At 43.1% G+C, this 25,510-nt stretch overlaps 1 protein-coding gene across 2 annotated transcripts in view; it reads left to right on the top strand.

Moving 5' to 3' along the window:
• LOC149169286 (HAD-superfamily hydrolase, subfamily IG, 5'-nucleotidase) overlaps positions 1-25,510 on the top strand; it is a 296,089-nt gene that overhangs the window by 115,683 nt on the left and 154,896 nt on the right. For both annotated transcript variants that reach the window (XM_089428627.1, XM_089428629.1), the window contains exon 12: positions 6,156-6,319. In XM_089428627.1, the coding sequence (XP_089284753.1) occupies positions 6,156-6,319 (164 nt within the window). The remainder of the gene's footprint in view (positions 1-6,155; positions 6,320-25,510) is intronic.

Genomic DNA, 25,510 nt, shown 5'->3' with positions numbered 1-25,510 from the left:
CTTGCTGGTGCTGCCTTAGTCTCGGAAGACTCTCCCTTACTCTTCTTCCTTGGACACTGGGTTGCATAGTGACTCAGCTCCCCACAGTGGAAGCACTTGATCTTGGAGAGATCCTTCTTCTTCTGCTTTTCCTGCTTTCCCTTAGATGCTAGGGCAACATCTTCCTCCTCCTGTTTGACTTTGATCCCCTTGCTGCTGCTACCCATCTTCGACTGTCGTCTGATCTCTTCTTGGCGAAGAGACGCCCACATCTCGTCCCAAGGTGGGAGAGTCCCTCTGCGCAGTATACTCTGGACAAATACCTCCCAGTTTTCTGATCCGGCGTGGCTTCTATAGAAGTCCACTGATCTCAGATCTCATTTAGTCCTCCGAGGAAAGTGTCAATCGGTTCTCCCTTCTTCCTCTGATACAACATCAACTGATTCTCAAGTAGCATTCTTCTCTGCATAGAAGTATGCTGGTACAATTTCTTGAGAGCCTCCCACATCTCATATGCCATTTTCTTCTCGGCAATATGTGGTACTACATGATCCTTGATCCCATCAAGGATGATGCTCTTGGCCCTCGCCATTGCCTCCTCGTACTTGTCGTTATCATTGGGTTCGACCTGGATAGCTATTACCTTCAAGGCGAAGTTCTTGACATGATTTCTATCAAGTACGGATAAGATTTTGGTCTTCCAGACTGCGAAGTTCGACGCTCCGTCCAGTCTATCTTGGTCTCTTGCTCTGTGTAGTGCCATGATGCTCCTCTACTTCCCTCCTTGAAGTTCTCTGTTCGACTCCTCCAAGCCTCTACTTCCCGTCTGGAAGTTCTCTTTTGGACTCCCTCTAAGTCTCAATTTCCCTCCTGGAAATCCTTCTGCCGCTGTCGAGATGCCCCCTGATTTGATCGTCTTGTGCATCTGCACCACTGATCCGGGTTCCTCGGCTAGAAACCCTCGGTAGCAACTCCTCTTGACCTTGCTCTGTCAGGTACTGTTCTGACTACAGTGCCTCACCAGCTCCACTCTGCAATATTCCCACAATGTTCTAAACCCCAGCAACCTGAAGGTGAGAGCTCCTAGGCTCTGCGCAATCCCGACACCAGCAACCCGACCTCCTCAGCCAATTGCGTCAGCCCTCCCAGCTTCTGCGTGGCTCTGCGTGAGGCTCTCTTTGCCTTCCTTAGCCTCTGCGTTGCCTCTTCCCAGCTCACCCTTGATGATGCAGGCACTGCGTCACTCTTCCTTTGTTGTTGCTCTGCCAGAAACAACTTCTGTCACCTCGGGGCAACTGTTTTCTGATGCTATTGCTCCGTTCGGTTAATGTCCTTAGTCCTCCTGTGATCTGCAACCTCGCTCTGATACCATGTTGAAGTTTCTAAGTTTACTTGGTTAGAAACCCTCCATGCACTTTATTTGATTTATTCCTACCTACTTGTTATGTTACTTAACAAGTTATTTACAATGTAAATACTGAAAATAAACATTAGTGCATGCTCAACATATTACAGATCAACAACGAAAAGAAACAGAAACAATCACGCCATATGACACCATTATTTTTGGACCAATGTCCCCGGAAAAACCCAATGCGGGAAAACCGGTGCAACTATCTGAGGGTTTTCTTATTAAGCAATATCAGAGTACAATATGGGTGCCGATACTGGCCTACCTAACAGAGAATTTCCTTGGCAGTAATACCTCTTAGTTTCTGACAAATCTCCTGGCTGAAACCTCGGATAATCCTTCCGGCAGCTCCTCAGCACCAATCTGCCCCAGAAACCCCAGCATCAACCTCTCTCTGGACTACGCCAGCCCCTCTCTGCCCAGCGTTAGCCCTGTGTCACCCTCTCTCTGGACTACGTCAACCCCTCTCTGCCCAGCGTTAGCCTTGCGTCACCCCAGATGGCTCTGTGTCAGCCTTAGGAGGCCTTGCGTCAGCCTTTTGCCCCCCTGCGTCAGCAACGCTGGCCTCCCTGAGGCTCTGCGCAGCTCCCGTCTTCCTCTGCGTGGCCCTATGTGAGCCCTGGCTGGCTCTGCGTCACTCTCGCCAGCTTCTGTGCTACTCTCTCGGCACTATCTCTGCCTCTCTGTCTCTCGGTACTCAATGCCCCTTAGCTGCAACTCCTAATCACTAATTCTATCTCTCTTAGCAAACCCCACTCTAGAGAATAGAATGACTGATCACTCTGAGGTATTCTCCAAGTGACCCTCAAGCCTCCTCTTATACTTTTCCTGTTGACATCTCAACGGTCGAGATTAAGTCCTTAATCAATGGCTAAGATTAGATCTGGCTTGATCCATGTCTTTTGGACCACTCTAACACAGATTCATATTAATACACATTCATATTTGATTTTCCCTAAGTTTAGACTTAGGGACTCCATTAAAAATATTAATTATTTTAATATCTCCTAATTTGTTTAGAATTTGCCCAAACCCTTTCTGGGTTTTGGAGATCTCATGTGCCCCAACCTCTCCACCAAATTTCGTGGCTAGAGCACATCTGATGCTACCCCAAATCAACATAGGGAAATGAGGATAGGGACCATAGTACTACCGATGGACGCATCGTGTACTACCGTACTTTGTATGCTAGGATGATATTGATCTGGGTTCAATTGGAACTGACTTTAGATCAGTAAGAGTGGTATGACACACTCTCTTTATTGGAACTAACTTTGGGTCAGTAAGAGTGGTATGACACACTCTCTTTATTGGAACTGACTTCGGGTTAGTAAGAGTGATATGAGACACTCTCTTTTATCTGGGACTGACTTCGGGTCAGTAGAGAATGGTATGATACATTCTCGATCACTTCTTCTTCTTCTTCGTAGTTCAGCGAAGCAGGGCAGCGCAGAGCAGTGCGTTGATGGCAAAGATAGTACCGACATACAGATGGATTAGTAGATGGAGTTCTCCCTAGTTGAGAGGGAGTGTTAAAATTGGCAACTAGGGCCAAACTCCATATGGGTCACCTTATTTATGGAAACTGATATTTTTCTTGGATTCCTCTCTTCGAGAGGTGTAGGATTGATCTAAAGATCATCCGATTCCAACATGTATTCATGGAGATATGAATTTATTTGTATTCTTGACAATTTGTCAAGATCAGCCAACAAGCAAAACAATCATTTTCACCCCAACTTAACCTCAACGTTGCATATAAAAGGAGGAGACCTTGTGGCATCATTTCACCATCTCATCCTCACATCCTTCTCTCTCCTCACTTGATTGGGTACGCATAAAGGAGAAGCATCTCTCACATGTGCAAAGGAGGATATTTGATTTCTATCTAGGGCTGCATTGACCTAGTTTGACCGAAGCTGTAGGGTGACTTTTGGACAGCGTTGACCAAGTGTTGACTCTTCTTATTTGCGGATTGGGTTAGGCTGCCTCTCCTTGGCAGGCCACAGTTCTAGGCAGCTACTTTGACCACACTTGACCCTGCTTTGACTAGTGTTGACTTTCAAAGAGCTGACTGCAGGTTTGACCAAGCGTTGATTGAAGTTTGACTGGATTTTCAGACTGTTTTGGGTTGACATTTCTTGTTGTTGGAGGCCGAGTTGACTGAGCATTGACCGAGATTGATTAGAGGTCAAATCTGACCTGTTTGACCAGCTTTGACTTTGCTGGTTAGGGTTTTGCTATTGCTGTCATAAAATTACAGAATTGTATATTTGTACTCTCTCTCTCTTTGCTGAATTATTGAAGAATATAAGAAGAATTGATCAAGGGTTTCCCCACATTGGGGTTTGTCCCTGGCTAGTGCCACATCTTGTGTCCTCTTGTCTTGGCTTGTCTTCTACTTTTTATGTTTATGTTCTATCTGCATTTTACTATCATGCTGATGTGATTGCTAATTTGGAAATTGATATTGGGCTAATAAGAAATTTGAAGTAAATTTCTCTTAAGCATAGAACATACCAAAAATTAACATTAATCCATGGAATTTCTTCTCTATAGCTTCAGATAATATGAGAGGTGCACATTGAGATTGTTGACTTGGAGGAGGGACGTACCTCTCAGTTTTCCTCCTTTGTCTTTGGTGTCAACTTCAATGTTTCATGATCTTTTCTCCCTTGTACCCTTCTACTTAACCTTTTTAGGAGGTTTTTGACTCTCAACAATATGCACATAGTTGTATCTCTCCCTCATTGGGTAGATTTCTCTTTCAACTTTGTTCTTATATTTGAGATCTTTGTTCTTAGATATTAGATCTATTTTTTTCTTACTTTTTACAAGAGTAGCTCTTGCACTTCCAGTTTGTACTGTACTTAGAAGTTTCGTTGATCTATTTGTGGTAATTTGTTTAGAATTAAAAATTCATCTTAACTTCCTTAATTGTTAGATGATATTCAATAAGTCAAAATCTAAGGTTATTTTCCTCTTGAGAGTCTTTTAATTCTTTCTCACTAGTGTTTGTATTCTACATCTAATTTACGAATAATGTCCATTACCTTGAGCAAGCGGGGAAGGGGGGTGGTGGGGTCCTACCTTCCTTACTTGCATTGACTTTGATGAATCAAAGTTCAAGATGATTTGTATAGCAAGCCTTCAAGCTTATTTCATACCTTACCCATATAAGAACCCTAAGATGCTTTGAAGAGTTATATTTATACTAAGTAATAGATTTATAGACTCTACTTTGTTCTGGAACATTGCACTTTACAAAAGTTGTCTCTTTTAGTTTTTGTAGCATCGGATGCATTCTAGCCACGAAATTTGGAGGAGAGATTAGAATACATGAGATCTCCAAAACCCAGAAATCGTTTATGGAAATTCCTCCAAGAGATGACCTAATTGGATTATTAACCAATTTTTAAATGTTTCATAAGTCCAAACTTAGGAAAACTGGTTAATTAGTCCAAATTAATCAAGTCAAGTTGAGAATAGTCTAGAAACTCGCATGGATCAACTTCAAGATGATCCTAGCCCTTGATTAAGGTTTAATCTTGGCTGTTGGAGTCCCAACAGAGGATTATAAAAAGAAGTCGATGGGCACTTGGAGAAGATACACCAACATTTTGATTTCCTTTGTAGATCGATTTCCAGAGAGCAACAATAGTTGCTGGAGAGCTAGAGATCGAAGCAAAGTTAGTGAGGGGTAGGGACAGTGAGTCCGGAGGAGATTTTCCAGATCCGGATAGTCAGCTACAGGAGCGCTGAGTGTCCTCAGCGAGGCTGCGCAAAGACAACACAAAAGCTTCAAAGGCAGAGTTCGATTTGGCCAGACAAAGGGTCGATTCAGTTGCTGGAGGCCAGGAAGATTTCCAGAAGGTGCCAACGAGTCATTCTCAGAGGTTGGATTGGGCAGATGGCTTGATCAGTTGCAGTTCTAGGCAAAGCATTCTAGTGCCTGTGTAGGCTTGAAATAGAGTCTGACGTAGGGGTTTCGTGGAGCCCATTCAAAGGTAGTTTCAAAGCTGGATCAGTGCCGGGTGAGACAAAATTTGTCTCACTAATTTTTGTGGCCAGTTTCTCTTGTAGTGGATTGCCAATTTGTGCATCCAGATTGTACTCAGATTTCACTGCTGCATAATAATAAAAACCCTCACTGCTGCACCGGTTTTTCCAAGTTGGGTTTTTCCACGGACAATTGTCCAAAAATAACGGTGCCATTTTTATTGTGTGTGCTAGATTTTATTAGTTTCCAATGCTATTATTTCCGCAATATTTTATTTGTGAAGGTTGTAGTGTGATTTATTTGATATTTGCTGTAGCAGCTAAATTGTTAAACAATTAACAATTAGAAAAATAAATTCCAGTTGCAGCAATAGGATTTCAGTTTTGAAATTTTCAGTCTCTTGTTCTTGTTATCAAATAAAAATCTGAACAACGTCGAAACATTTAATGTTAACTTGGTTGCTTAAAGAACCCTGTTTTTTTCATATATAGATTATATTTTTCCTATAAATCATTGATACAAAATGACAATGGATGAAGCTAACAGTTTTTTGATTTTGCTTGAATTTCACAGTAAGTTTCAAGCTTGAACTAGGTGTATTTTGTTATTTCAGATATAAATTAATTAATTCGCATGAGCAATGCTTGTTGGGTGAAGTTCAAAAATGTCTTGTTATGGACTGCAATTTTTTAATCACTGTTAAATTTCGGGTTTAGGATTCTCTTTTCAGAACACTTTTTGTGAGGGGCTTGATTTGTCTTCTAGGTGGGCTATATTCTGGTGGTAGTGCGCAAATGGTTGAAACAGCTTTGGGCATCCATGGAGATGAAATTCTCTATGTTGGAGATCATATTTACACAGATGTTAGCCAATCTAAGGTTCATCTTAGATGGAGAACTGCCTTAATTTGTCGTGAATTGGAAGAGGAGGTGAGCTGGACTCCATCTCATTTGTACCTTTTATCCTTGTCTAGATAATTTATTATACATTCTTCATTATTTGAATATTTGTTAAAACATTTTTCATGTAGACCATCAATTTTGTTGTTGTTAGAGCATTTGATGATTATGAGAAAATTATTCTGCAAGGAAACATCATTGGGAGTAATTAAATGGGTCTAATTTAGACAATAAATTTTTAGATACACATGATGAATGGTGATATTTGGATTGAATACACATGCATGAGAATCACAAAACAATGGATATAATATGAAACATTATTTGTTTAATTATGCTGCAACAATAATACATCACACTCCCTCATGCACATCATCTTGCATTACATCTTTGTGCAACCCTTTGAAAGTTCTGTCGATTTGGCCACCTAAGTCTAAACTTACCATTGGCAAATGTATTTTTTGATGGTTAACTACTTTTTCTGGGCAAAATGCTTACAGGTCAGATGTTAGAGCTATGTTGGCTAGCCTTGACTTTGACTCCATTGTTCCTCAAAAGTTAAAAGTAATTTATTATACACCTTTAGTGGTCAGTGGTTGACCACATTGGTGTTAATGGGTGCCTTCTCAAGGTACCACACCTTAGGTTAGGACACATCATAAGTGACCCTAATACTTATTTACAATGATGCCGAAGACTCATTTGTACTCATCTCATTTGAGCAAATATATACCACTATCGATATTCCTTGACAGGTATTTATTGTACCTGAACAATTGTGAATTATGGGTTATTTTTCCTTATGATGTGTGGTCATTTAGTGAATTGGGTTTAGTATGTTTAATCACATATAAGTAATGATACCTAATACATTTTTTAACATAGTATTAGAACAATCATCTTGTCATGCAAAACAGGTGTATAGAGTCCAATGTTTTAAGACTCCGACTCCGACTCCGACTCGGCCGAGGATCGACTCCGACTCCGACTCCGAAACGGTAATGACTCGGCCGGCTCGATTTCAATGACTCGGTCGTTGTAAAAAATACATTAAATATTTATTTTTTTTATTAAAAAACATAATTTTAAATATTTTAAACATAATTTTAAAGATTTTCATTCATGTTTCCAAACACACAGCATTATAATATAGATGGAAGACAACATATGATCAAAGTAGGCTCTTTGCTTCTGTTCAATTTGTACATTAAACCTTGACTGTCAATCTTGACATTGTCACTATACAACAACCACTGTTGCCCTCGACACAAACACTGCAATGCTCACGAATGAATATGCAATAGGGAGCTCATGGCGCAGTTGCTAAATCAACTATGCCAAGCTGCTTTCAATCTTACACTGCTGCACTGGTGTCGAAAGGATGTATCAACAAATATGCTGCGAGCAGTGAGGCTCAGAGCTAGATGTCTTAGGTCAGCTCTATGACCTTGAAAATATCTCAACCTCTGCCCAAGGAGGCTTACTGGCATGCGTCTTATAGCTGCTCAGATATAGCAATGAAGCACCTTCCAGAGTGCTACAACAATGATGAAACATAAACCTTTACTGCCCCCTATCGTAGAATGAAGGACTGTTGATGAAGTAAGCCAGAATATGTAAATGAACTCCTGATCATGAGACCAATTCCGATGATGATAACCTTACTATAGACAAAGACATATTCTTCTACAAATCTTCAGCTTCAGCCAATAAGAGGAATGCTACTACATACAGTGCCTCTGTCTTTTCACTTAGAATCATCAAGACTCACAACTGCAATGTGAATACCCTTACTGCAAACCAATGAAACATGAACCTCTCACTGCTGCAATATAAGCCACTGAACCTTACACTGTCAGAAGGTGCCTACCATTAATTTCTAACTGCTACTATTGGAGGCACTGGCACTGCTGAAGTAATGATTGATGATGTAGTCCTACTCAATCTGCTTGTCAAGTCACCTTGGAAATTCAATTGTGAATAGAAGACCACGTTTGAAGTTTGAACTTTGTAGATGATGATGTATATAAAGGATCAATACTTCAGTGCAATAAGTAGGTAATAAATGCAAAACGGATCTCATTGACTAAGCCAATCACAGAGCTAAATGATTCAGAGTTTTAAGCCTCATACAGTTGTGCAAGTCTACAAGAACAGTCCTTATTAGCTTGAGAATGGACTTCGCTGACCTGCCCAGCCGTCCCCTTGTGACTCGGCCGAGTCAAATCGGATCCGGCCGGGTTGACCGAGTCACACATGACTCGGTCAACCGGACCGGTTACTTGGCCGGGTCACTCCTCCAGCAATCAACTCGGTTCGACTCGGCCGTTTCGGTATCGAAACGGCCGGTTTGTAAAACACTGATAGAGTCTGACGATTGTCTCTGGAGATATAGATATCAGTTTGCTAGACAACTTCTTCCATTTGAATAAAATTTTGAGATCTTTCCAAAATTGGACATGATAGAGGTTTTGACTTCTCTGTTGTAATGAGGGAGGTGGTCTCTAAAAGTTGACCTTCAAGAATTGCCCATTTTGTTGACGGAAAAAAATGGTCCGTCTTATGACAAGAATATTTCATTGCTCAGTTGTCTGATTGTCTTTACTTGGATGCCATTTGAAAGACAATTTTGAGAGATTTCCGAAATGAGGCCATAATAGGGGTTTTGAAAAATATTGAGGGAGATTTGGTCTTTGAAAATTGACCTTAAAGAACTGCCTATTTTGCTGATGGGAAATCACTATCCTTTTTTTGGCAAGGATATATCTGTTTGCAGTGGTTTGATTGAGCTTGCTCTGCTACCATTTGAAAGACAATTTCAAGGGGTGGACAATGTTTCTATCCTAAGACAGCTTTTGAAGGGCAACTATTTTTTTATGGTTGCCCTTGCACTCTATGTGCCCCACTTAAATGTGCTACAACTTTGCCCACAATATCAATGGTTGCAAAATACCTATATATTTTTTTGCCTTGCTGACCTTGATGATTAGGAATAATTGCTCCTTTGAAAACTCCATGAAGAAAAAACATTGCTTCTTTTGAAGCACCATAAAGAAGAAGAATTGATCTAGAAATGCAATGAGAAGAAGGTTGCTTCTCTACATGGCACCTTTTCCAAGTTTAGTGAACATGTTTCTCTTTTGCAAAATTTCATTAACCAACTTCCTAATGAAGTTGTTTCATTGCGAGAATGCTAGTTTTTGGGCTACTATCGCTCTACTTTGCAATTACGTTACTTCTTTGTAGAATGATACTTTCAATCTTCTTGAGAACATTCATTACAGAAAACTAATATCCAACTTTATATGTCAAATCATTGTAACACCCTATAACCCAACTTTGTAAGGAGGTTGTCTCAATTTTTGATGATGTAATGCTTGTTTCTTTAACAAGTATTAGTACTTGAAGCATCATTATGACCTTCTCCTTCTATCCCATATATGTGGCACCTCAGTAAGATCCTTGTATAAGAAAGAAGTGCATTAATAAGTACTGTTGCCTCAAAATCTAGTAGGCCTTGTAAGGGGGTAATCTGCAAGGCAAAAGCTAGACTAAGGGACAACAATGAGGTGTGGTCCACTATCACCACAGCCACTACCTCTTTCTCTTTATGGACTTTCACCATTGGGAGGATTCCCTTTAGGTAAGTCACCTATGAGAGGTGTGCTAGGTTCAAGGATTGACAAGATAGGCTAATAGAGGATGGCTCTATGTAAGTACAATGCTCATTCAAGCAAAGAAAGAGAACTCACATCCTCTAGTAAGGTCTTATTAGGGCATAATTGATTTAGGGCTTGAGAGATAACAAGCCAAAAGGACAAGCCTAGAACCAAGAGGCCAAGAAAAGGTTTCCAACAATGAATACTAGCAATCAAATGGAACAAGAAACCTTTAATTAGCCCCTAAGTTGAATCCTACGACTAACTAGGGTTTCTTAGGGAGAAGTGTACCTTGGGCAAGAGAATTTAGCCTTAGAATGGATGGATTGGCCACTAAGGGAATTGATTTTGAGGCAATCAAGTCTCCCCTCAATGTTGAATCCTTCCACAAGCCAATACTCCACCTCTAGGTCAACTCGCACCCTAGCCCTAGCTAGCGGCTTGACCTTAAGAGGGTTGAAATCAGAAATAGGAGAGCGAAAAAGGGTTTGGGCATAAATTTTTGAGTGATCACCAAAATGACAAGGCCAGTGCCTAGTCCTTGTGTAATGTTCCTAAGTAGGAATATGAGTGATATTAAGCAAATAAATAGTGCAACAACATATAAAATAAAAACATGCATTAGACATCCATGAAAATGCTGCAAATCTGGAACTACTGAGCCATATTATTATAAAATCAGAGAGCTAGATACAATATGAAATGGAATGGTGCACCTGGGCTTGTCTCAAGGACAAGCTTGACAAAACCCAGGTGAGAAATAGCTGAGTTGAAGACTGCCCAACTGCTGCACCACTCTGCATTGCACTGTCCTAGTAAACTATTGTCCTACTGAACTTCGACCTGCTGGAATGTGCCAAAAACCTGCCCAGAAAGTTATATCCTTTCAACCTCGGACTCCTTGGACAAAACCCAGAAAAGCTAAGAAGGGAATTTCGTTGGTTTTGACTTTGGATTTTCGGCCTCCTTGGAGCCTCTCCCTAGCTGCTGCTACCAATTTCGACTTGCAGGAAACAACCTGCAAATCCCTTCGAAGACTCCACTGGAATGCTGGTTTTACCTGTGCTAACTAACTCCTTGCTCCCTAGATGGCTCTTGGCCAAGATGAACTGCTCTCCCAAGCCCCACGAAATTGCTGCCAGAGGCCTCTGCGCAATCCCTCTGCCCAGAAAATCGTACAGCTGATGCACGGTCTAGCTGGCTGCAAATCCTAATGAAAATGCCCTCAACAACAGCCTCCTCAGCTCCCAGAACTCCCAGCAAGCAATGAACCTCCTTGCTGGCTTCTATCTCCTCTTGCGTGTTTTTGGCTGCCCAGGAAATACACAGTCCCCTTCTTTGCGCTATTGGCTGAAGTGTGCGACTGTGCTGAACTCCCTGAAATTCCTGTGCAACAACCTCCCTAGGGCGGACACAGATGGTTCCTCGAAGAATAGGTTGAATCTCCTGCTTGAGAGATTCGTGGCTAAACAATCGATAGACTCGCTATGTAGTAGAGCATACAAGTGTGTTTGTTTGCAAATGATCAAGATGGTAGAAAATGAGAGCTCCTCTTCCTTTTATCATCTTAGGCTCCCTTAGCCTCATGTGGGTCCCTCCATCCACCCATTCGATTCCCTCCAAGGTCATCGAATGGCCAAGTTCGAATTACTCATGTGGGTGGCCCCCACATTCCACTAGCTGCAAAAATAAAGTCGAATTCCCCTATAGTTCCTAAGTCTAAGTGTGGGGTCCTCCTCCTAAGCCAAAAATGGAGCCAAAAATGTGTAGCTGCACCCTGTGACTAATATGTTTGAGAAGGGACATGACACCTTGGGATGATATGGAGTTGAAAGATTTGCTAAATATTGGTAAGGTTTGATATTCCCACTTAGCAACATTGCTAAGTGAAATATCAATTTTGCCCATTTTTGATTAAATTCGCATTAGCACTTAGGAAGTGTGGGTTTAGACTCTAAAGGCCCCACATGTATTTTTGGTCAAAAGTGAGCCCAAAGATTAGAAGATGGAGGAGGAAATCCAGCCTCTAGTGTAACGTGGGGGCCACCCATAAAGAAATGCGAGCCACAAGGGAAACATGCACCCATTGGAGCGAAGTTGTTGGGGGTGTTGGGTTCGGTTTTCATAATGACATGTAATTGTGACTTTTGTAAATGATGTAAAGAAGAAAATAAAATTATTTTTGTGATGCTTGCTTCATGGGTTTCATGAGCAAGAGATTTTATCTAGTTGGCTCCCATTGAGAGCCTTAAGATTTATCATTTGAGTCAAAGAGTCAATGTCATGTATGAAGAAGCCCTTCTTGGGCATGTGTCAATTGTATATAAGTCTATATAACCCTCCAACGACAAGCACACAGTCCTCTCTACATGCCGGCTTCAAAGAGGAGAAAACAAACTCTTGTTGGCTCACACTTTAAGAGACACACCTATTCGATGCTCAAATCAACTTATTTATAGGGTGAACTACTATATATACAAGGGCAAGCTCTTCGCATAAAAACATATTTCAGATTTTTCGAATCTCTAGGACAGATGTATTCGGATGGAAGGGACAACAAGGAAGATGATAAGGGAGCAACAAAGTAGTTTATTAACAGTGGCTCAAATTTCTGAAGGAAAGCCTCGGTATTATAACAGAAATTCAGAGATCAGGCAAGGGTATATAAGTACAATTTGATGCTTTAATAATACCACAGTTAGAAATCACCTAATGCTAATGCCCTAGATTTCTCATTTCTCAACAATGTATTAGAGCTAAGGCGACAGTTAAGGAAGGGTATCTAATCTAAGAGACACTCAAGGAAGGCATCAAAGCAAAGTGAAGGATCTACATTGAAGAATCAAACCCTAGATCAAAGAAGAAGGTCTACTTCAAAAGAAGTCTTGGTATCATCAAATAATCAGGGCCAAAGCCTTATTACTACTCAAGGCAAATAGATCTACAAATAAAGGGAACTAGAAGTCTACACCAACAAGAGTATTGATCCTATACTCTTTAGCAAAAGATCACAAAGACCCTCATCAAGATGAAGAGATCCACAAGGCAAGGCAACCTAAAGTATAGAGAAGCATTTCTATGACTAAGATCACATCATCTTGAAGATCCTAGATGCATTTTTGATCTGCATTCATTCACTACCAAAGAAGTCAAAGTATCTTGAAGGGGAGAAGGCATTATCATCTTCAAAAGCTATAAGGCAAGCTCCCTATCATTGCAGCAAGGATCTCATCCTTATCCTTGAAGAAGATCATTTGAGGAAGCATAAAAAACATCCTCATCAATCACCATCAACAAAGGAAGCTAGATCTAAAGGCGTTGACATCATAAAAGGAGCAATCTCCTTTATTTAAGAAAGGTTTTTCATTTGGAAGAAGATCATCCAACAGAAGCACTAATACATCTTCTTCAACCATCGTCAAAGTGATCAAGCTGATGATTTCATCTTCACTTGTCAAGTAAGTATTTTTCATTCTATAATCAAATTTGGTAAAATGACTTCGTTTTTGCAAGGAGATCTATACATTGGTTGGGTCATCGAAATTCCTTGCATGGAAAAGGAGGATAGACATAGTCCTTGAAGAAAGTGAAGTCATTGAACACATCAATGAAAAGGTCTCCTCTAAATACATGGAAAGGGATTCTTATGAAAGGTGCCCTCATATAGTAGTATTGGAGACATCAAAGAGATATATGTCATAAACGGGTAGAACTATTCTCTGAAGATGCAATAACGAAGGTCACATCACTTAGATTTGGTCTACACAAAATTGAAGGTATCAAAGGATGAATGGACATGTTGATAAGATTTCAACTACAAGATCTAGGAGAGATGATAAGGAGATAACCATCATTGTTCTAAATACACTAACTGATGAACAAGGTAACAAATATCTATAAGGATAAGGAAGCTATCCCATTCAACAACTTCTGGTATCTATGCAAGATAGAAGAAGACAGGTTGAAGGCAAAAGTATTAAGACATTTGTTGAAAGAAAAGAAGAACATAGCTAAGATTCAATGCTATGAGCACTACAGGAAAGATTGTCCTAAGTTCAAGGGCAATAACAAGGAGAATCAAGGAGAAGTCCATTTCACTAAAGAAGTGGAGGAAGCTGAAAGAATGAAGTCGAAGGAAGAGGAAAAGCATTAGAAGTAAGAGCTTGTGACATCGCCATAGGAAACATGAAGGATGTCTGATAAACAACTATGAAGGATATAGCTCTTGGGAACCTCATTGGAAACTTAAGAAAGGGAAGAAGTCATCCATGACAAGTATCATCATACATCAAGTCAAAAGGAAACATTTGGTGGGTAGGGATATGCAAGATCCTCAAGATTCTCTAATGGAATCGTCATCGGAGCATTCACCGATCTAGAGTGGAAGCAAGTGTTTCATTAGAAACTCCAAATTGTGGAATTCATGGGATGATGGTATGATGACATAAGAGATGAAGCAGATCAAGGGTTTGAAAATCTTTTCAATCAAGGAAGCTGCTGAAAGAAGCCTAGATGGGCGAAAGGTAAATGAGGTATGTATGCTTGTATTAAATATTATAAAGTCATGTTGTATGGTTGCAGGTGACATGGATCACTGCTCTATCTTAAGAAGCATGATCAAAGGAAAAGGATCTCCTCCTCTGAAAGGATGCAGGAAAGCATAGGTCACACTAGATGAAATCAACATAATATGTCCTCATATGAAAATGAGGTGGTTGACAACAACAATAGGAACTCTGATTGGAAGTTCTTGGGAATATCACGTGAAAAGAAAGGAAGGAAGAGATCGTGAGATATGCAACCATGGTAAAGGCAATCAACATCCGTAAGACTAAGAAGATTTGACTAGGAAATCTCCTCGAAAGATATGAAAACGGATGAAAGTCTGGAAAGGATGGAAACCCTTGACAATGGATATCTTTGGGAGATATGTCAACATGTATGCAGGATGCTGATGCACATTGGAAGATGTCATGATGAAAGACCATCACAAAGGTAATTTTGATTTAAGTGTTCATTTCTTTATTTTGGAACAAATAACTGGATGGGCTTATGTAGGGTTGCCAAAGGAAGCACTGTGGATGTCTTCCTCGAGGGCCATATAGAAGTATGTAAGATCCTTCCGGAGAATTTGGCATGAAGAAGGAGATGAAGACTAATGGATCACTTTCTGATGAAAGGAATAAAGACATGACTGACCCATGGATGAAAGTGATGGATGGTCTGTACCGTATGAAGAAGCTACAAAAGATGAAGACTCCTTGACAAAGAGATTCATGACATTAAAGGAAGGAGCTCTTCAAGTAGCTGGTTGAGGAGCTGCTGTAGGTCCCTAATTAAGAGGGAGCCTGAAAACTAGTTTCTTACCTGGAAGAAACTTGGAAATTCCTAAGCCAAGAGGGAGCTTAGGTACATTTCTTCTGTAGGAATGAGTAATTCCTTTATTGGAATTGATATGTCCTCCCTAATTGAGAGGGAGAGATAGACGCATAGAATGGAGGATTGGGTAATCATTTGGGATCCGATACTCTTTGAGGATGAGATAGGGCATCCAAGATAAGAGTAGTCGTGGACCGATATTCTTTGAGGACTAGCTATCCAAGATATTAATAGTCTAAAGAAGGTCATACTTGGTGAACACCCGGGTGGAGTATGTACCTTGAGAGACAATGATTATGGTGTCTATGAATCATTGATCTCACCAGCATTGTGCTCTGATCATGTGGATAGTGCTGGTAGTCAAGGCCTTGCTATGTGACTATGTGTAATATTCCTAATTAGCCATGGCTAATTGGAATATTCGATTTTGCTCAGTTTTGCTTTCTATAGCTAGTTATAAATAAAAAGGTGAGGAGAGGGGGACATACTCACTTCATGAATAAAGGCACTCCCTCGTAGCACAACGTTGTAACTTAAAAGGTGAGCGAAGGGGGGGCCAAAGAACCACGTAGAGGAGGGGCCCACGTAGACACTTGGAGTGACTGCGCAGATGGTGAGAAAGACGTGGCAAGAGGGAAGCTACGTTGGAGGAGGTGAGCCTTGGGATTGAGAGAGGCCAACGCTATAAAGGAGAGAGGAGCCTCCTCATTTTGGCATTCGATTATGTGCATTTGAGCTAGTCACTTCGACTTAGAGCATGCTGGCTATTTAGCTAGTCTGCAGCACTGTTTAGTGCATTGAGTGTCTCCGTTCGGAGATCTCACCCTTAGCCCCGGGGGACTTCGAGTGCCTGCTCGGGCAAGGTATTTCCATCAGTATTTTTGCAGTAGTTTCATCAACGTTTTGGCAGGAGGATTGAGCATCTTAGATGACTGCGCAGTCTTGAGAGGGATGACGCAGTTCTTTCTGGGAGCAGTTCTGAATTGAGGTTTTGTAGGGGGATTTGTGCTGGGAGGTTGAGCAGGGGATCAACCCTTGCATATCAGAGGATTTTGGTTGAGTTTCAGGCAGAGTTGTGGTGGGTTTATTTCAGTAGCAGCGCAAAGCCTTGAGGGATTGCGTGGGTCCTCAAAGGGGTAATTTTCGAGGGTCGGCCATTTCAGAAAAGCTTTCTGGGTTTTCTGGGTTTCCTGAGTAGAGTCCGATTCTAGAGTTTCAACATTTTCTGAGGAGGGGAACAGGCTACAACCCCAAATCCTCATTTGATTTCTAGCAGCAGCAGCAGCACGACAGTTCACCAGCAGCTTGGACGCAGTTCAAAGAGAGGTCATTCCTTTGCTATTCTGAGTGTATTTCTTCACTTGCCTTGTGCAAGTCGAGGTGCCATCTTTCTGATCACCTCTTGTACTCATTATATTACTCAGTATAATAAAATGGCTTAGCATCTCTCTCTGCATTTCTTGAGTATCTGCTTATGGTTATATTGTTATATGTTGCACCATTGTTATTTTTATCTCTTTGAGCTTCTCGGCTACTATACCACTAGTGTGTTTTCTCCTATACTCTTAGACAGAGTCTGGAAAGGGCCAGGTAGCCTCCAGATCTCGTCCTCTTTTGAGAGGCGACATATCTGGTAAATGCTCTCCCAGTCCATCTCTGGTTGGAGTTTGCTTGTGTTTGAGGAATATTCCTGATAAGGGATATTATAGTGGTATCAGAGCATAGATCTGGCTTAGCCTGTGGAGCTAGGAATCTATGACACTGGGGGAAAAGCCCTACATTTGTTACAGAGGTAGGAGGTACAGAGAAGCTGGGCGTAGGTTGGAGAACACCTATGGAGAGGGAGACTGTGTTCCAGTAGTAGAGGTAGAACAGGAGGAGCCTGTGGTGGACGCAGGATAGGAGGAGCCTGTGGCGGACACATAGCAGGACGATCCGATGGCAGATGATGATGGGAAGAGATTTGCGGACATGCTCCTCAAATCAGTGCAGGATTTGTCGAGGCAGATTGAGGTGATGGGGCAGAGATTCATGGCAGTAGAGGCTAGACAGCGTGAGAGCCCACGGGTTTTCCAGGTTGGTGAGGGATCGGGTGCATCCCACCATTTGCTAGAGCAGCGTGATACTACTCAGTAGGTGGCCTCACATGCCCCTACACGCTCTACCATGCCCACTTTCTTAGGAGCAGAAACGGGGGCCGGAGCCCAGCAGGAGGCAGAGCTCGGTCATATGGGCAATTATTTTGCAGAATAATAGGCCTATGGGCAGGAGTTCAAGGAGGCTCTCTCATTCAGAGACTTTGTCCAGCTCCAGCGGGATAGTAGACCCCGCGACCATCACAGAGGGTACCAACATTATCATGATGGTGACACCCACTGTGCAGCTAGTAGATTCCACTTGCCTACGTTTGATGGTTCATCAAACAGTTCGACAAAGTCTTGGGTGGAGAAGTTGGACATTTACTTCCAGCTTAACCAGATGTCGGAGACGGAGGCCATCAAGGTGGCGACATTACATTTGGATGGTGAGGCCCAGGATTGGTGGTTCCATGGGATGGTTACACTCGGACACTCCACAGTGACGACATATGCTGAGTTCACCAGGAGATTGATGGAGAGGTTTGACCGGAGGGATCCGGAACAACACTTTGTGGAGCTGACGAGGCTCAAACAGACTGGGAGCCCAGAGACCTACATTTCAGATTTCTTGAGGGTTTCAGTGATGGTGCCAGATCTATCCACGACACGGAGGATCTACATGTATGTTGAGGGGTTAATAGAGCCACTTCGGGGTCTAGTCGGATCCGCTAGACCAACCACCCTTTAGGATGCTATTAGTAGGACCCGGGACTTACAGGATGTCTTACCCAGGACCCGGACATCTTACCCCCAGCGACAGGCTTTTCAGCCTAAGGGGAAGGATGTGAGGATTCCACCTCCGAAGGGGAATCTAGGACGAGTGCAGCTTGATGATGATGCCAAGAGGGAGTTGAAGAAGAAGCGATTGTGCTTCACCTGTCAGGAGCCGTGGGCACCAAGACATAGATGTGCTGCTGGCAAAGCACATTTTATTGAGGTCTTCTCTGAGAGCAGCGGGGAAGAGGATGAGGAGAATGATGTGGAGGCAGGAGGCAGTCATGCCACATAGGATCGTTTGCCACCTCCACCACCAGCGGCGGGTGGTGCAGCTTTTGCACCTACCGGAGGGGCCCTTGCAACATTGCGAGGAGTTCCCAAGTATTTGACGTTGCGCGTACGAGGGACAATACGTGGCCAGCGGGTATCAGTTTTGGTTGACATTGGGGCAACCCACAACTTCATCGATGCACAGATGGTTGAGCAGAGAGGTATACAGACAGAGAGCTTCAATGGATTTTCAGTTTTGGTCCCAGGAGATCAGACCATGGTGTGTGCTCGTTATGTTCTAGAGTTGTCAGTGACGATGGGCACCTACACACTGACTGACCACTTTTTCGTGGTCGATATTCCAGACACCAACATGATATTGGGTGTTCAGTGGCTTATCACTTTAGGGAAGGTCACGACAGATTGGAAGGCCCTAGAGATGGAGTGGGATGATGAGAAGACAGGGAGGCATGAGAAGATACGGGGACAGCACACATATCCGCCTCAGACTGTTTTGGCTCATCGGATGGAGGCAGTCTTCCGGAAGGGAGACGTAGAGTGGCCAGTGGAGCTGCGTGCATCAGAGGCAGGGACTACAGGGTAGACAGTGCACCCAGAGATGCAGTCCATCCTTGATCAGTATGCCATAGTATTTGTGATGCTTGCTTCATGGGTTTCATGAGCAAGATATGTTATCTAGTTGGTTCCCATTGAGAGCCTTGGGATTTATCATTAGAGTCAAAGAGTCAATTTCATGTATGAAGAAGCCCTTCTTGGGCATGTGTCAATTGTATATAAGTCTATATAGCCCTCCAACGACAAGCACACAATCCTCTTTACAACTCGACTTCAAAGAGGAGTAAACAAACTCATGTCGACTCACAGTTTAAGAGACACACCTATTCGATGCTCAGGATGGTTTATTTATAGGACAAACTACTATATATACAAGGGCAGGCTCTTCGCATAAAAACACAGTTCAAATTTTTGGATCTCTCTGAAGTTTCGGATGGGTATTACAGAGATTAGTTCGGATCTCTAGGACAAATGAATCTGGATGGAAGGGTCAACAAGGAAGATGATAAGGGAGAAACAAAGTAGTCTATTAATAGTGGCTCGAATTTCTAAAGGAAAGTCTCAGTATTATAACAGAAGTTCGGAGATCAGGCAAGGGTATATAAGTACAGTTCAGTGCTTTAATAATAACACAGTTAGAAATCACCTAATGCTAATGCCCTAGATTTCTCAATATGGGGAAAGTCGAGCTGGGCCCACATGGACATTTTAGAGGCTTTTGGACAAAAGGAGTAAGATGCACTCATTTTGGGCATTCATTCATCTTTGAGAAATTGTCTTTGACATAGCACACTTGAGCTGAAGCCAAGTCTGCAAGTGCTGTTTAGCACACGATTGTTTCCGAGCGCAAATATCAACCCTTGCTTTGGTGGACTTCGAGTGCTAGCCCAAGCAGGGAGTCCCATCTATTCTAGTTCATACCAGCAGCAGGGAGTGCGAGTTGTGGAGAGGTTCAACAAAAGCAGTGCAGGGATTTCGTAGTTCTTGGAGGAGGCACGCTGGGAGGTTGATGAGCGAGTTGAGTTTGGGGCTGAAACTTGAGGAGGAGATTGCAACTATTTTGGGATCTTTTTACAGCGAGATTTATAGGTGGGTTGAATTACCCAATAACAAAGCCATTGAGGAAAATAGGGCTGAAATTCCAAGGTCAGCCATCGGCCAATTCCTTTGTGGGTTATTCTGGGTATTTGGTGGAGAGCCTGGGGTTAATTTCCCGAATTTTTTTGAGCACTAGAGGAGGCCCTAGCAACCATTCTACACAGCGAACAACTCATTTTTTGGGCATTTCAGTGCAGAGCCTAGGAGAACCATCTAGCATGCTTGGAGAAGATCTCACACTCATTACTTGGGCTTAGCTAGCTTGCCTTGGGCAAGCCCAGGTGCAAACTTTCCAAGCACCTATTTTACTTCATAATTTATCAATAAAATGGCTCAACAATCCAACTTTTGGCTCTAAATTGGTGTTCTAATGTTTGAGTAATCTTCTATGTGTTTATGTCTATGCATGCTTTGATTATTTACTGTAAAATTTCCCTAGGGATATTACAGTGGTATCAGAGCTCATAGTCTTGGCTCAACCTGTGGGGGAACAACTCTAGTCTATACCAGAGGACCAACAAAACGTAATCTACAGTAGATAGAGGTACAAAAGCAGAGAGAGGCAACTACCAATCACCTCAGATCCAGAGGTCACTGAACTAGAGGTCGAAAAGCCAAACATGGGGGATAACGTGGGAGATAAGGGGAGCAAAGAGGAGTATTTTGCCCAATCTCTTCTCAAGGCCTTACAAGATTTATCCAGGGGTATTGAGGAGCTGAGACAACAAAACTGCAACAACAACAAGGGCAAAGGGATTCAAGGTTTATTCCAAATTGGTGAGGGCTCCCTTACTTTGCATCACCAAGGGGGTCATGGCCCCAACACACACCTCATTCCCAACACACCACCCAAGTCCACCATTCCTACATTCATAGCATCTGGTGTTGCAGGGCCGCAAGGGAAAGAGGAGATGCCCATGGGCGACTACTTTATAGAGTATCAGTGATATGGGCTTGACTTTAGAGAGGCCATTACCTTTAGCGACTTTTGTCAACTGAAAGGAAATAACAAGGGGAAGGGACAAGGTGGAGGAAGCTACACTCATGGATCCGATCTACAATGCACCATGGGGAGACTATTCCTCCCAACTTTCGATGGGGCTTCCAAGAGTTCAGCAAGAGTGTGGGTGGAGAAGCTGTATGTCTATTTCTAGCTCAATCAGATGACGTAAGGAGAGGCAATTAAAATTGGCACTTTACATTTGGAGGGAGAAGCCCATGATTGGTGGTTCCATGGGTTAACCACTATGCGGCATGCCAGAGTGGCAACCTATGAGGAGTTCACTAGGAGGGTGCTGGAGCTTTTCGAGAGGAGAGACCCGAAGGAGCATTTTGGGGAGCTGACAAAGCTCAAACAGACGGGGAGTGCTGATACCTACATTTAAGAGTTTTTGAGGTTGTTAGTGATGGTGCCTAATCTGTTAGAGGCCAGGAAGGTCTTCATGTTTATAGAGGGGCTAACAGAGCCACTGAAGGGATTGGTGAGGTCCAACAGGTCCACTACCTTGCAGGATGCAGTGGGGAGGGCCCAAGATTTACAGGATGCCCTACCTAGGGCTAGAGCACCTTTTCCACCTAGACAGGGGATTCCAGCAGAGGGGAAGAGACACGAGGGCTCCACCACTGGGAGCCAACCAGGGGCGAGGGCAGCTGGATGAGGAGACCAGGAGGCACCTCCTGAGGAGGAAATTGTGTTTCACATGTCAAGAACCATGGGCACCAGTCCATATATGTACAACAGGCAATGCCCATTACATTGACGTTTTTTCCGATAGTGACATAAAGGATGAGCTAGAGCTGGAAGTGGGTGAAGATGACAGTGCAATACATGTGGAGAAGGAACCACCACCACCACCACCACCAGGGGGAGCTTCTTTCGCACTTGCAGGAGGGGTCCTTGCATCTTTGCGACGGGTACCCAAGTTTTTGACCTTAAGGATCAGGGGCACGGTGCAAGGGCAACGACTTTAAGTTTTGGTGGATAGTGGGGCTACCCACAACTTCATCGATGCACAAATGGTTCAGAGGAGGGGCATCACAACTGAGGAGTTTGAGGGATTTTTGGTTCTTGTGCCAGGAGATAGGACCATGCAGTGTATTTTATATGTTCTTGTCTTGACAATCACCATGGGGAACTATTTAGTGACAGACGACTTTTTGTGGTGGATGTACTGGACACCAACGTGGTGATGGGTGTCCAATGGCTTTATTCACTTGGCTGAGTCACTATAGATTGGAGGAAGCTGGAGATGGAGTTCATAGGGCCGGATGGCAAATTGGTTTTGCTGAGGGGAATGCATTGTTACCCTCCACAGGATGGAGGCAGATCTGAGGCATGGCAATATTGAGTGGGCCGTGGAGTTGAGGAATTATGAGGCTAGGAGTCAGCCCAAGCCACCACACCCAGACATACAGGCTATTCTAGAATGGTACCCGGTGGTGTTTGGAGACATACCGCTCTGGCAACCACCTGATCGGGGTTTTGAGCATACCATTGAGTTGGAACCGGGGGTACAGACCATGATCACTACCCCATACAGACATCCCAAGGCATACATGGATGTGATTGAGAGGGTCATCTGTGAGTTGTTGGCACTTGGGCACATTAGGCCTAGCTCCAATCCTTTTGCTTCATCAGTTGTCCTGGTGAAGAAGAAGGATGGGTACTTACGCATGTGCATAGATTATCGAACCCTCAACAAGAAGACCATGAAGAACCACTACCCCATCCCCTGTATAGATGAGCTAATGGATGAGCTTGGGGGGGGCTAAGTTCTTCTCGAAGATTGACTTGCGCTCGAGGTACCACTAGATCGGGGTGAGGGACCAAGATGTCCCTAAGACAACTTTCAGGTGCCACTACGGGCACTTCGAGTTCTTGTGTATGCCCCTCAGGCTGACCAACGCAGCAACCACCTCCTAGTCATGCATGAACCACATATTTCTTGGGCAATTGAGGAAGTTCGTGTTGGTGTTCTTCGATGACATATTGATCTACAGTCGAACCTGGGAGGAGCACGTGTAGCATGTTGAGACAGTGCTACATATTCTGGAGGAGCGCTAAGCTGTCCAAGTGAGAGTCCGATTTGACAAAGATGCCCTATCTAGGGCACATTATTGGGGAGGATGGCATGAGAGTTCATGAGGAGAAGATCAGAGCCATCTGGGATTGGCCAGAGCCCCGAAATGTGACAAAGTTGAGGGGTTTTTTGGGCATTTGGGCCTACTATCAAAAGTTCGTGAAGGCTTCTCACAGCTAGCAACCCCTCGCACTGATTTGACGAAGAAGGGGGCGTTTGAGTGGATAGATGGGGCCGCACAACCCTTTGTGCTTGAGTGTGATGCATCAAGGCAAGGGCACCTGATAGCTTTTGAGAGTTGGAAGCTATTGCCCCACGTGTGACTATACTTCATGTAGGATAAGGAGATGCGAGCCATCATGCATGCCCTAGCAAAGTTCAAGCGGTATTTGGTGGGGAACAGGTTCAAGGTCAAGACAGACCATACAGTCTCAGATTCTTCTTGGAGCAGAAGCGGTTGCAGGAGAGGCAGTAAAAGTGGGTGAGCAAGCTCCAGGCATACGACTTTGACATTGAGTATGTGAAAGGGAAGCACAACGTGGTAGCTGATGCGTTGTCTAGGAGGCCAGCTACTCTTTCATTGATGAGCATTGCACCGGATTGGCGAACACAGTTGCTGGTAGAGTACTCCAAGGACTGTTTTGCATGTGAGGTCCCTGAGGGTGTAATGGTGGATGACCAATACCAGGTGATGAACGAGGTGATCTACTTTCAGAACTGGATTTATTTGGTACCTAACTCCAAGTTGAGGGAAAAGATCTTGGAGGCAGCTCATGATTGACCATTATCAGGGCATGAAGGATTGACCAAGACTTACAGGACCATTAGAGAGCACTTTGCATGGTAGGGCCTCAAGGATGATGTTCTGAGGCATGTTCAGGAGTGTGACACATGCCAGAGGAACAAGGGTGAGCAAACACACCTTGCTGGGCTACTATAACCTCTTCCTATTCCTGAGGGGAAGTGGGAGAGCGTATCGATGGACTTTATCACTGGGTTGTCCACAATTCAGGGCAAGGATTGCATATACGTGGTGGTGGACCGATTGACAAAGTTTGCACACTTTTTCGCCATCTCAACCCGGTCCTCGGCCTCACAGCTAGCCAAATTATTTTTTAGAGAGGTATTTTTGACTTCATGGTCTTTCGAAGACCATAGTCAGTGATTGGGACAATAGGTTCATGGGAGGATTTTGGCAGGAGTTGTTTCAACTTGTGGGTACAAAGCTCACTCCGAGCACCAGTTATCACCTCAAGACGGATGGGCAGACGACGGACGTAGACTGTCAACAAATGGCAGGAGGGTTACTTGTGTAACTATGTGATGGGGCAACAACGTGAATGGATACGGTGGTTGCTGTAATGACCCATCTAAACTAATTAACTAATATAAAGTTTAAACTTTATATTAAAACTGATATGATAAACTTCATATTAAAAACAAATATGAGTTAAACTTTAAAAATAAATATGAATTAAACTTTATAATAAATATAAATTTAAACTTTATAAATATATAAAATTAAACTTCATAAAATTAAAGTTTATAATAAAAAATAAAATTTGAAACCTTATGTAAAAGGTAAACGCATCAACCAAACCTGGAATATAAACAAAGTACATAGATCAGATGGATAAATATCTGAGAGTGAAATGCATGCGGAGGCGTGTCGAGAGGAGGAAGAGCGGTGGCCGTAGGCGGGAGGGCGGCCACCGCCAAGCCTGCAATTATAAAACCACTGATCTGAGCCGATCAAGGGGGGGAGGAACGCAGAAAAGGAGGAGGAGAAAATCAGGAGAGAAGGGAGGGCAAACCAGAGGAAGACAATTGACCAAGGGAAGAGCTTTAGGCATTCTGAGGTTCTAGGCACGAGGGACAGTGAGCTTCTGCGAGAAGCTTACTGGATTGAGCAGCCAGGCTCTGCTCAGTCTGGCTGGGTGGAATTGGTTTCCCGGTAATTGGATCAGAGTAACCACAACGCCATCAACTACACCAGAGCAACACCAGAGCAGGCAACAGTTCAGGTAGGTGTTCAAAATCCCTTACGGTTACTGCATTTCAGTTTTGGTTCTTACTGTATTTCAATTCTGTTTCTTACCGTATTTCAGTTAATGGTTATTACAGTTGCACTTAGGCGAGTATTGCTATAACACCACGTACCACATGTCCATATGTATGTCCCGATTTAGAGCACTGTATGGTTACGAAGCATTTTCTTTTACTGGTGTGATGTTTGGAGATAGCAAGGCCCCCAAGGCCAAGGATTGGATATAGGAGAGCCAAGATATCTTGAGGGCTCTGAAG

The sequence above is a fragment of the Pinus tabuliformis genome, chromosome 4_2 (assembly GCF_031772625.1).
Source record: "Pinus tabuliformis cultivar Carrire ecotype Pingquan chromosome 4_2, CPIR1, whole genome shotgun sequence".
In the NCBI taxonomy this organism is placed as follows: Eukaryota; Viridiplantae; Streptophyta; class Pinopsida; order Pinales; family Pinaceae; genus Pinus; species Pinus tabuliformis.
This window is presented reverse-complemented; position numbering and strand designations above follow the sequence as displayed.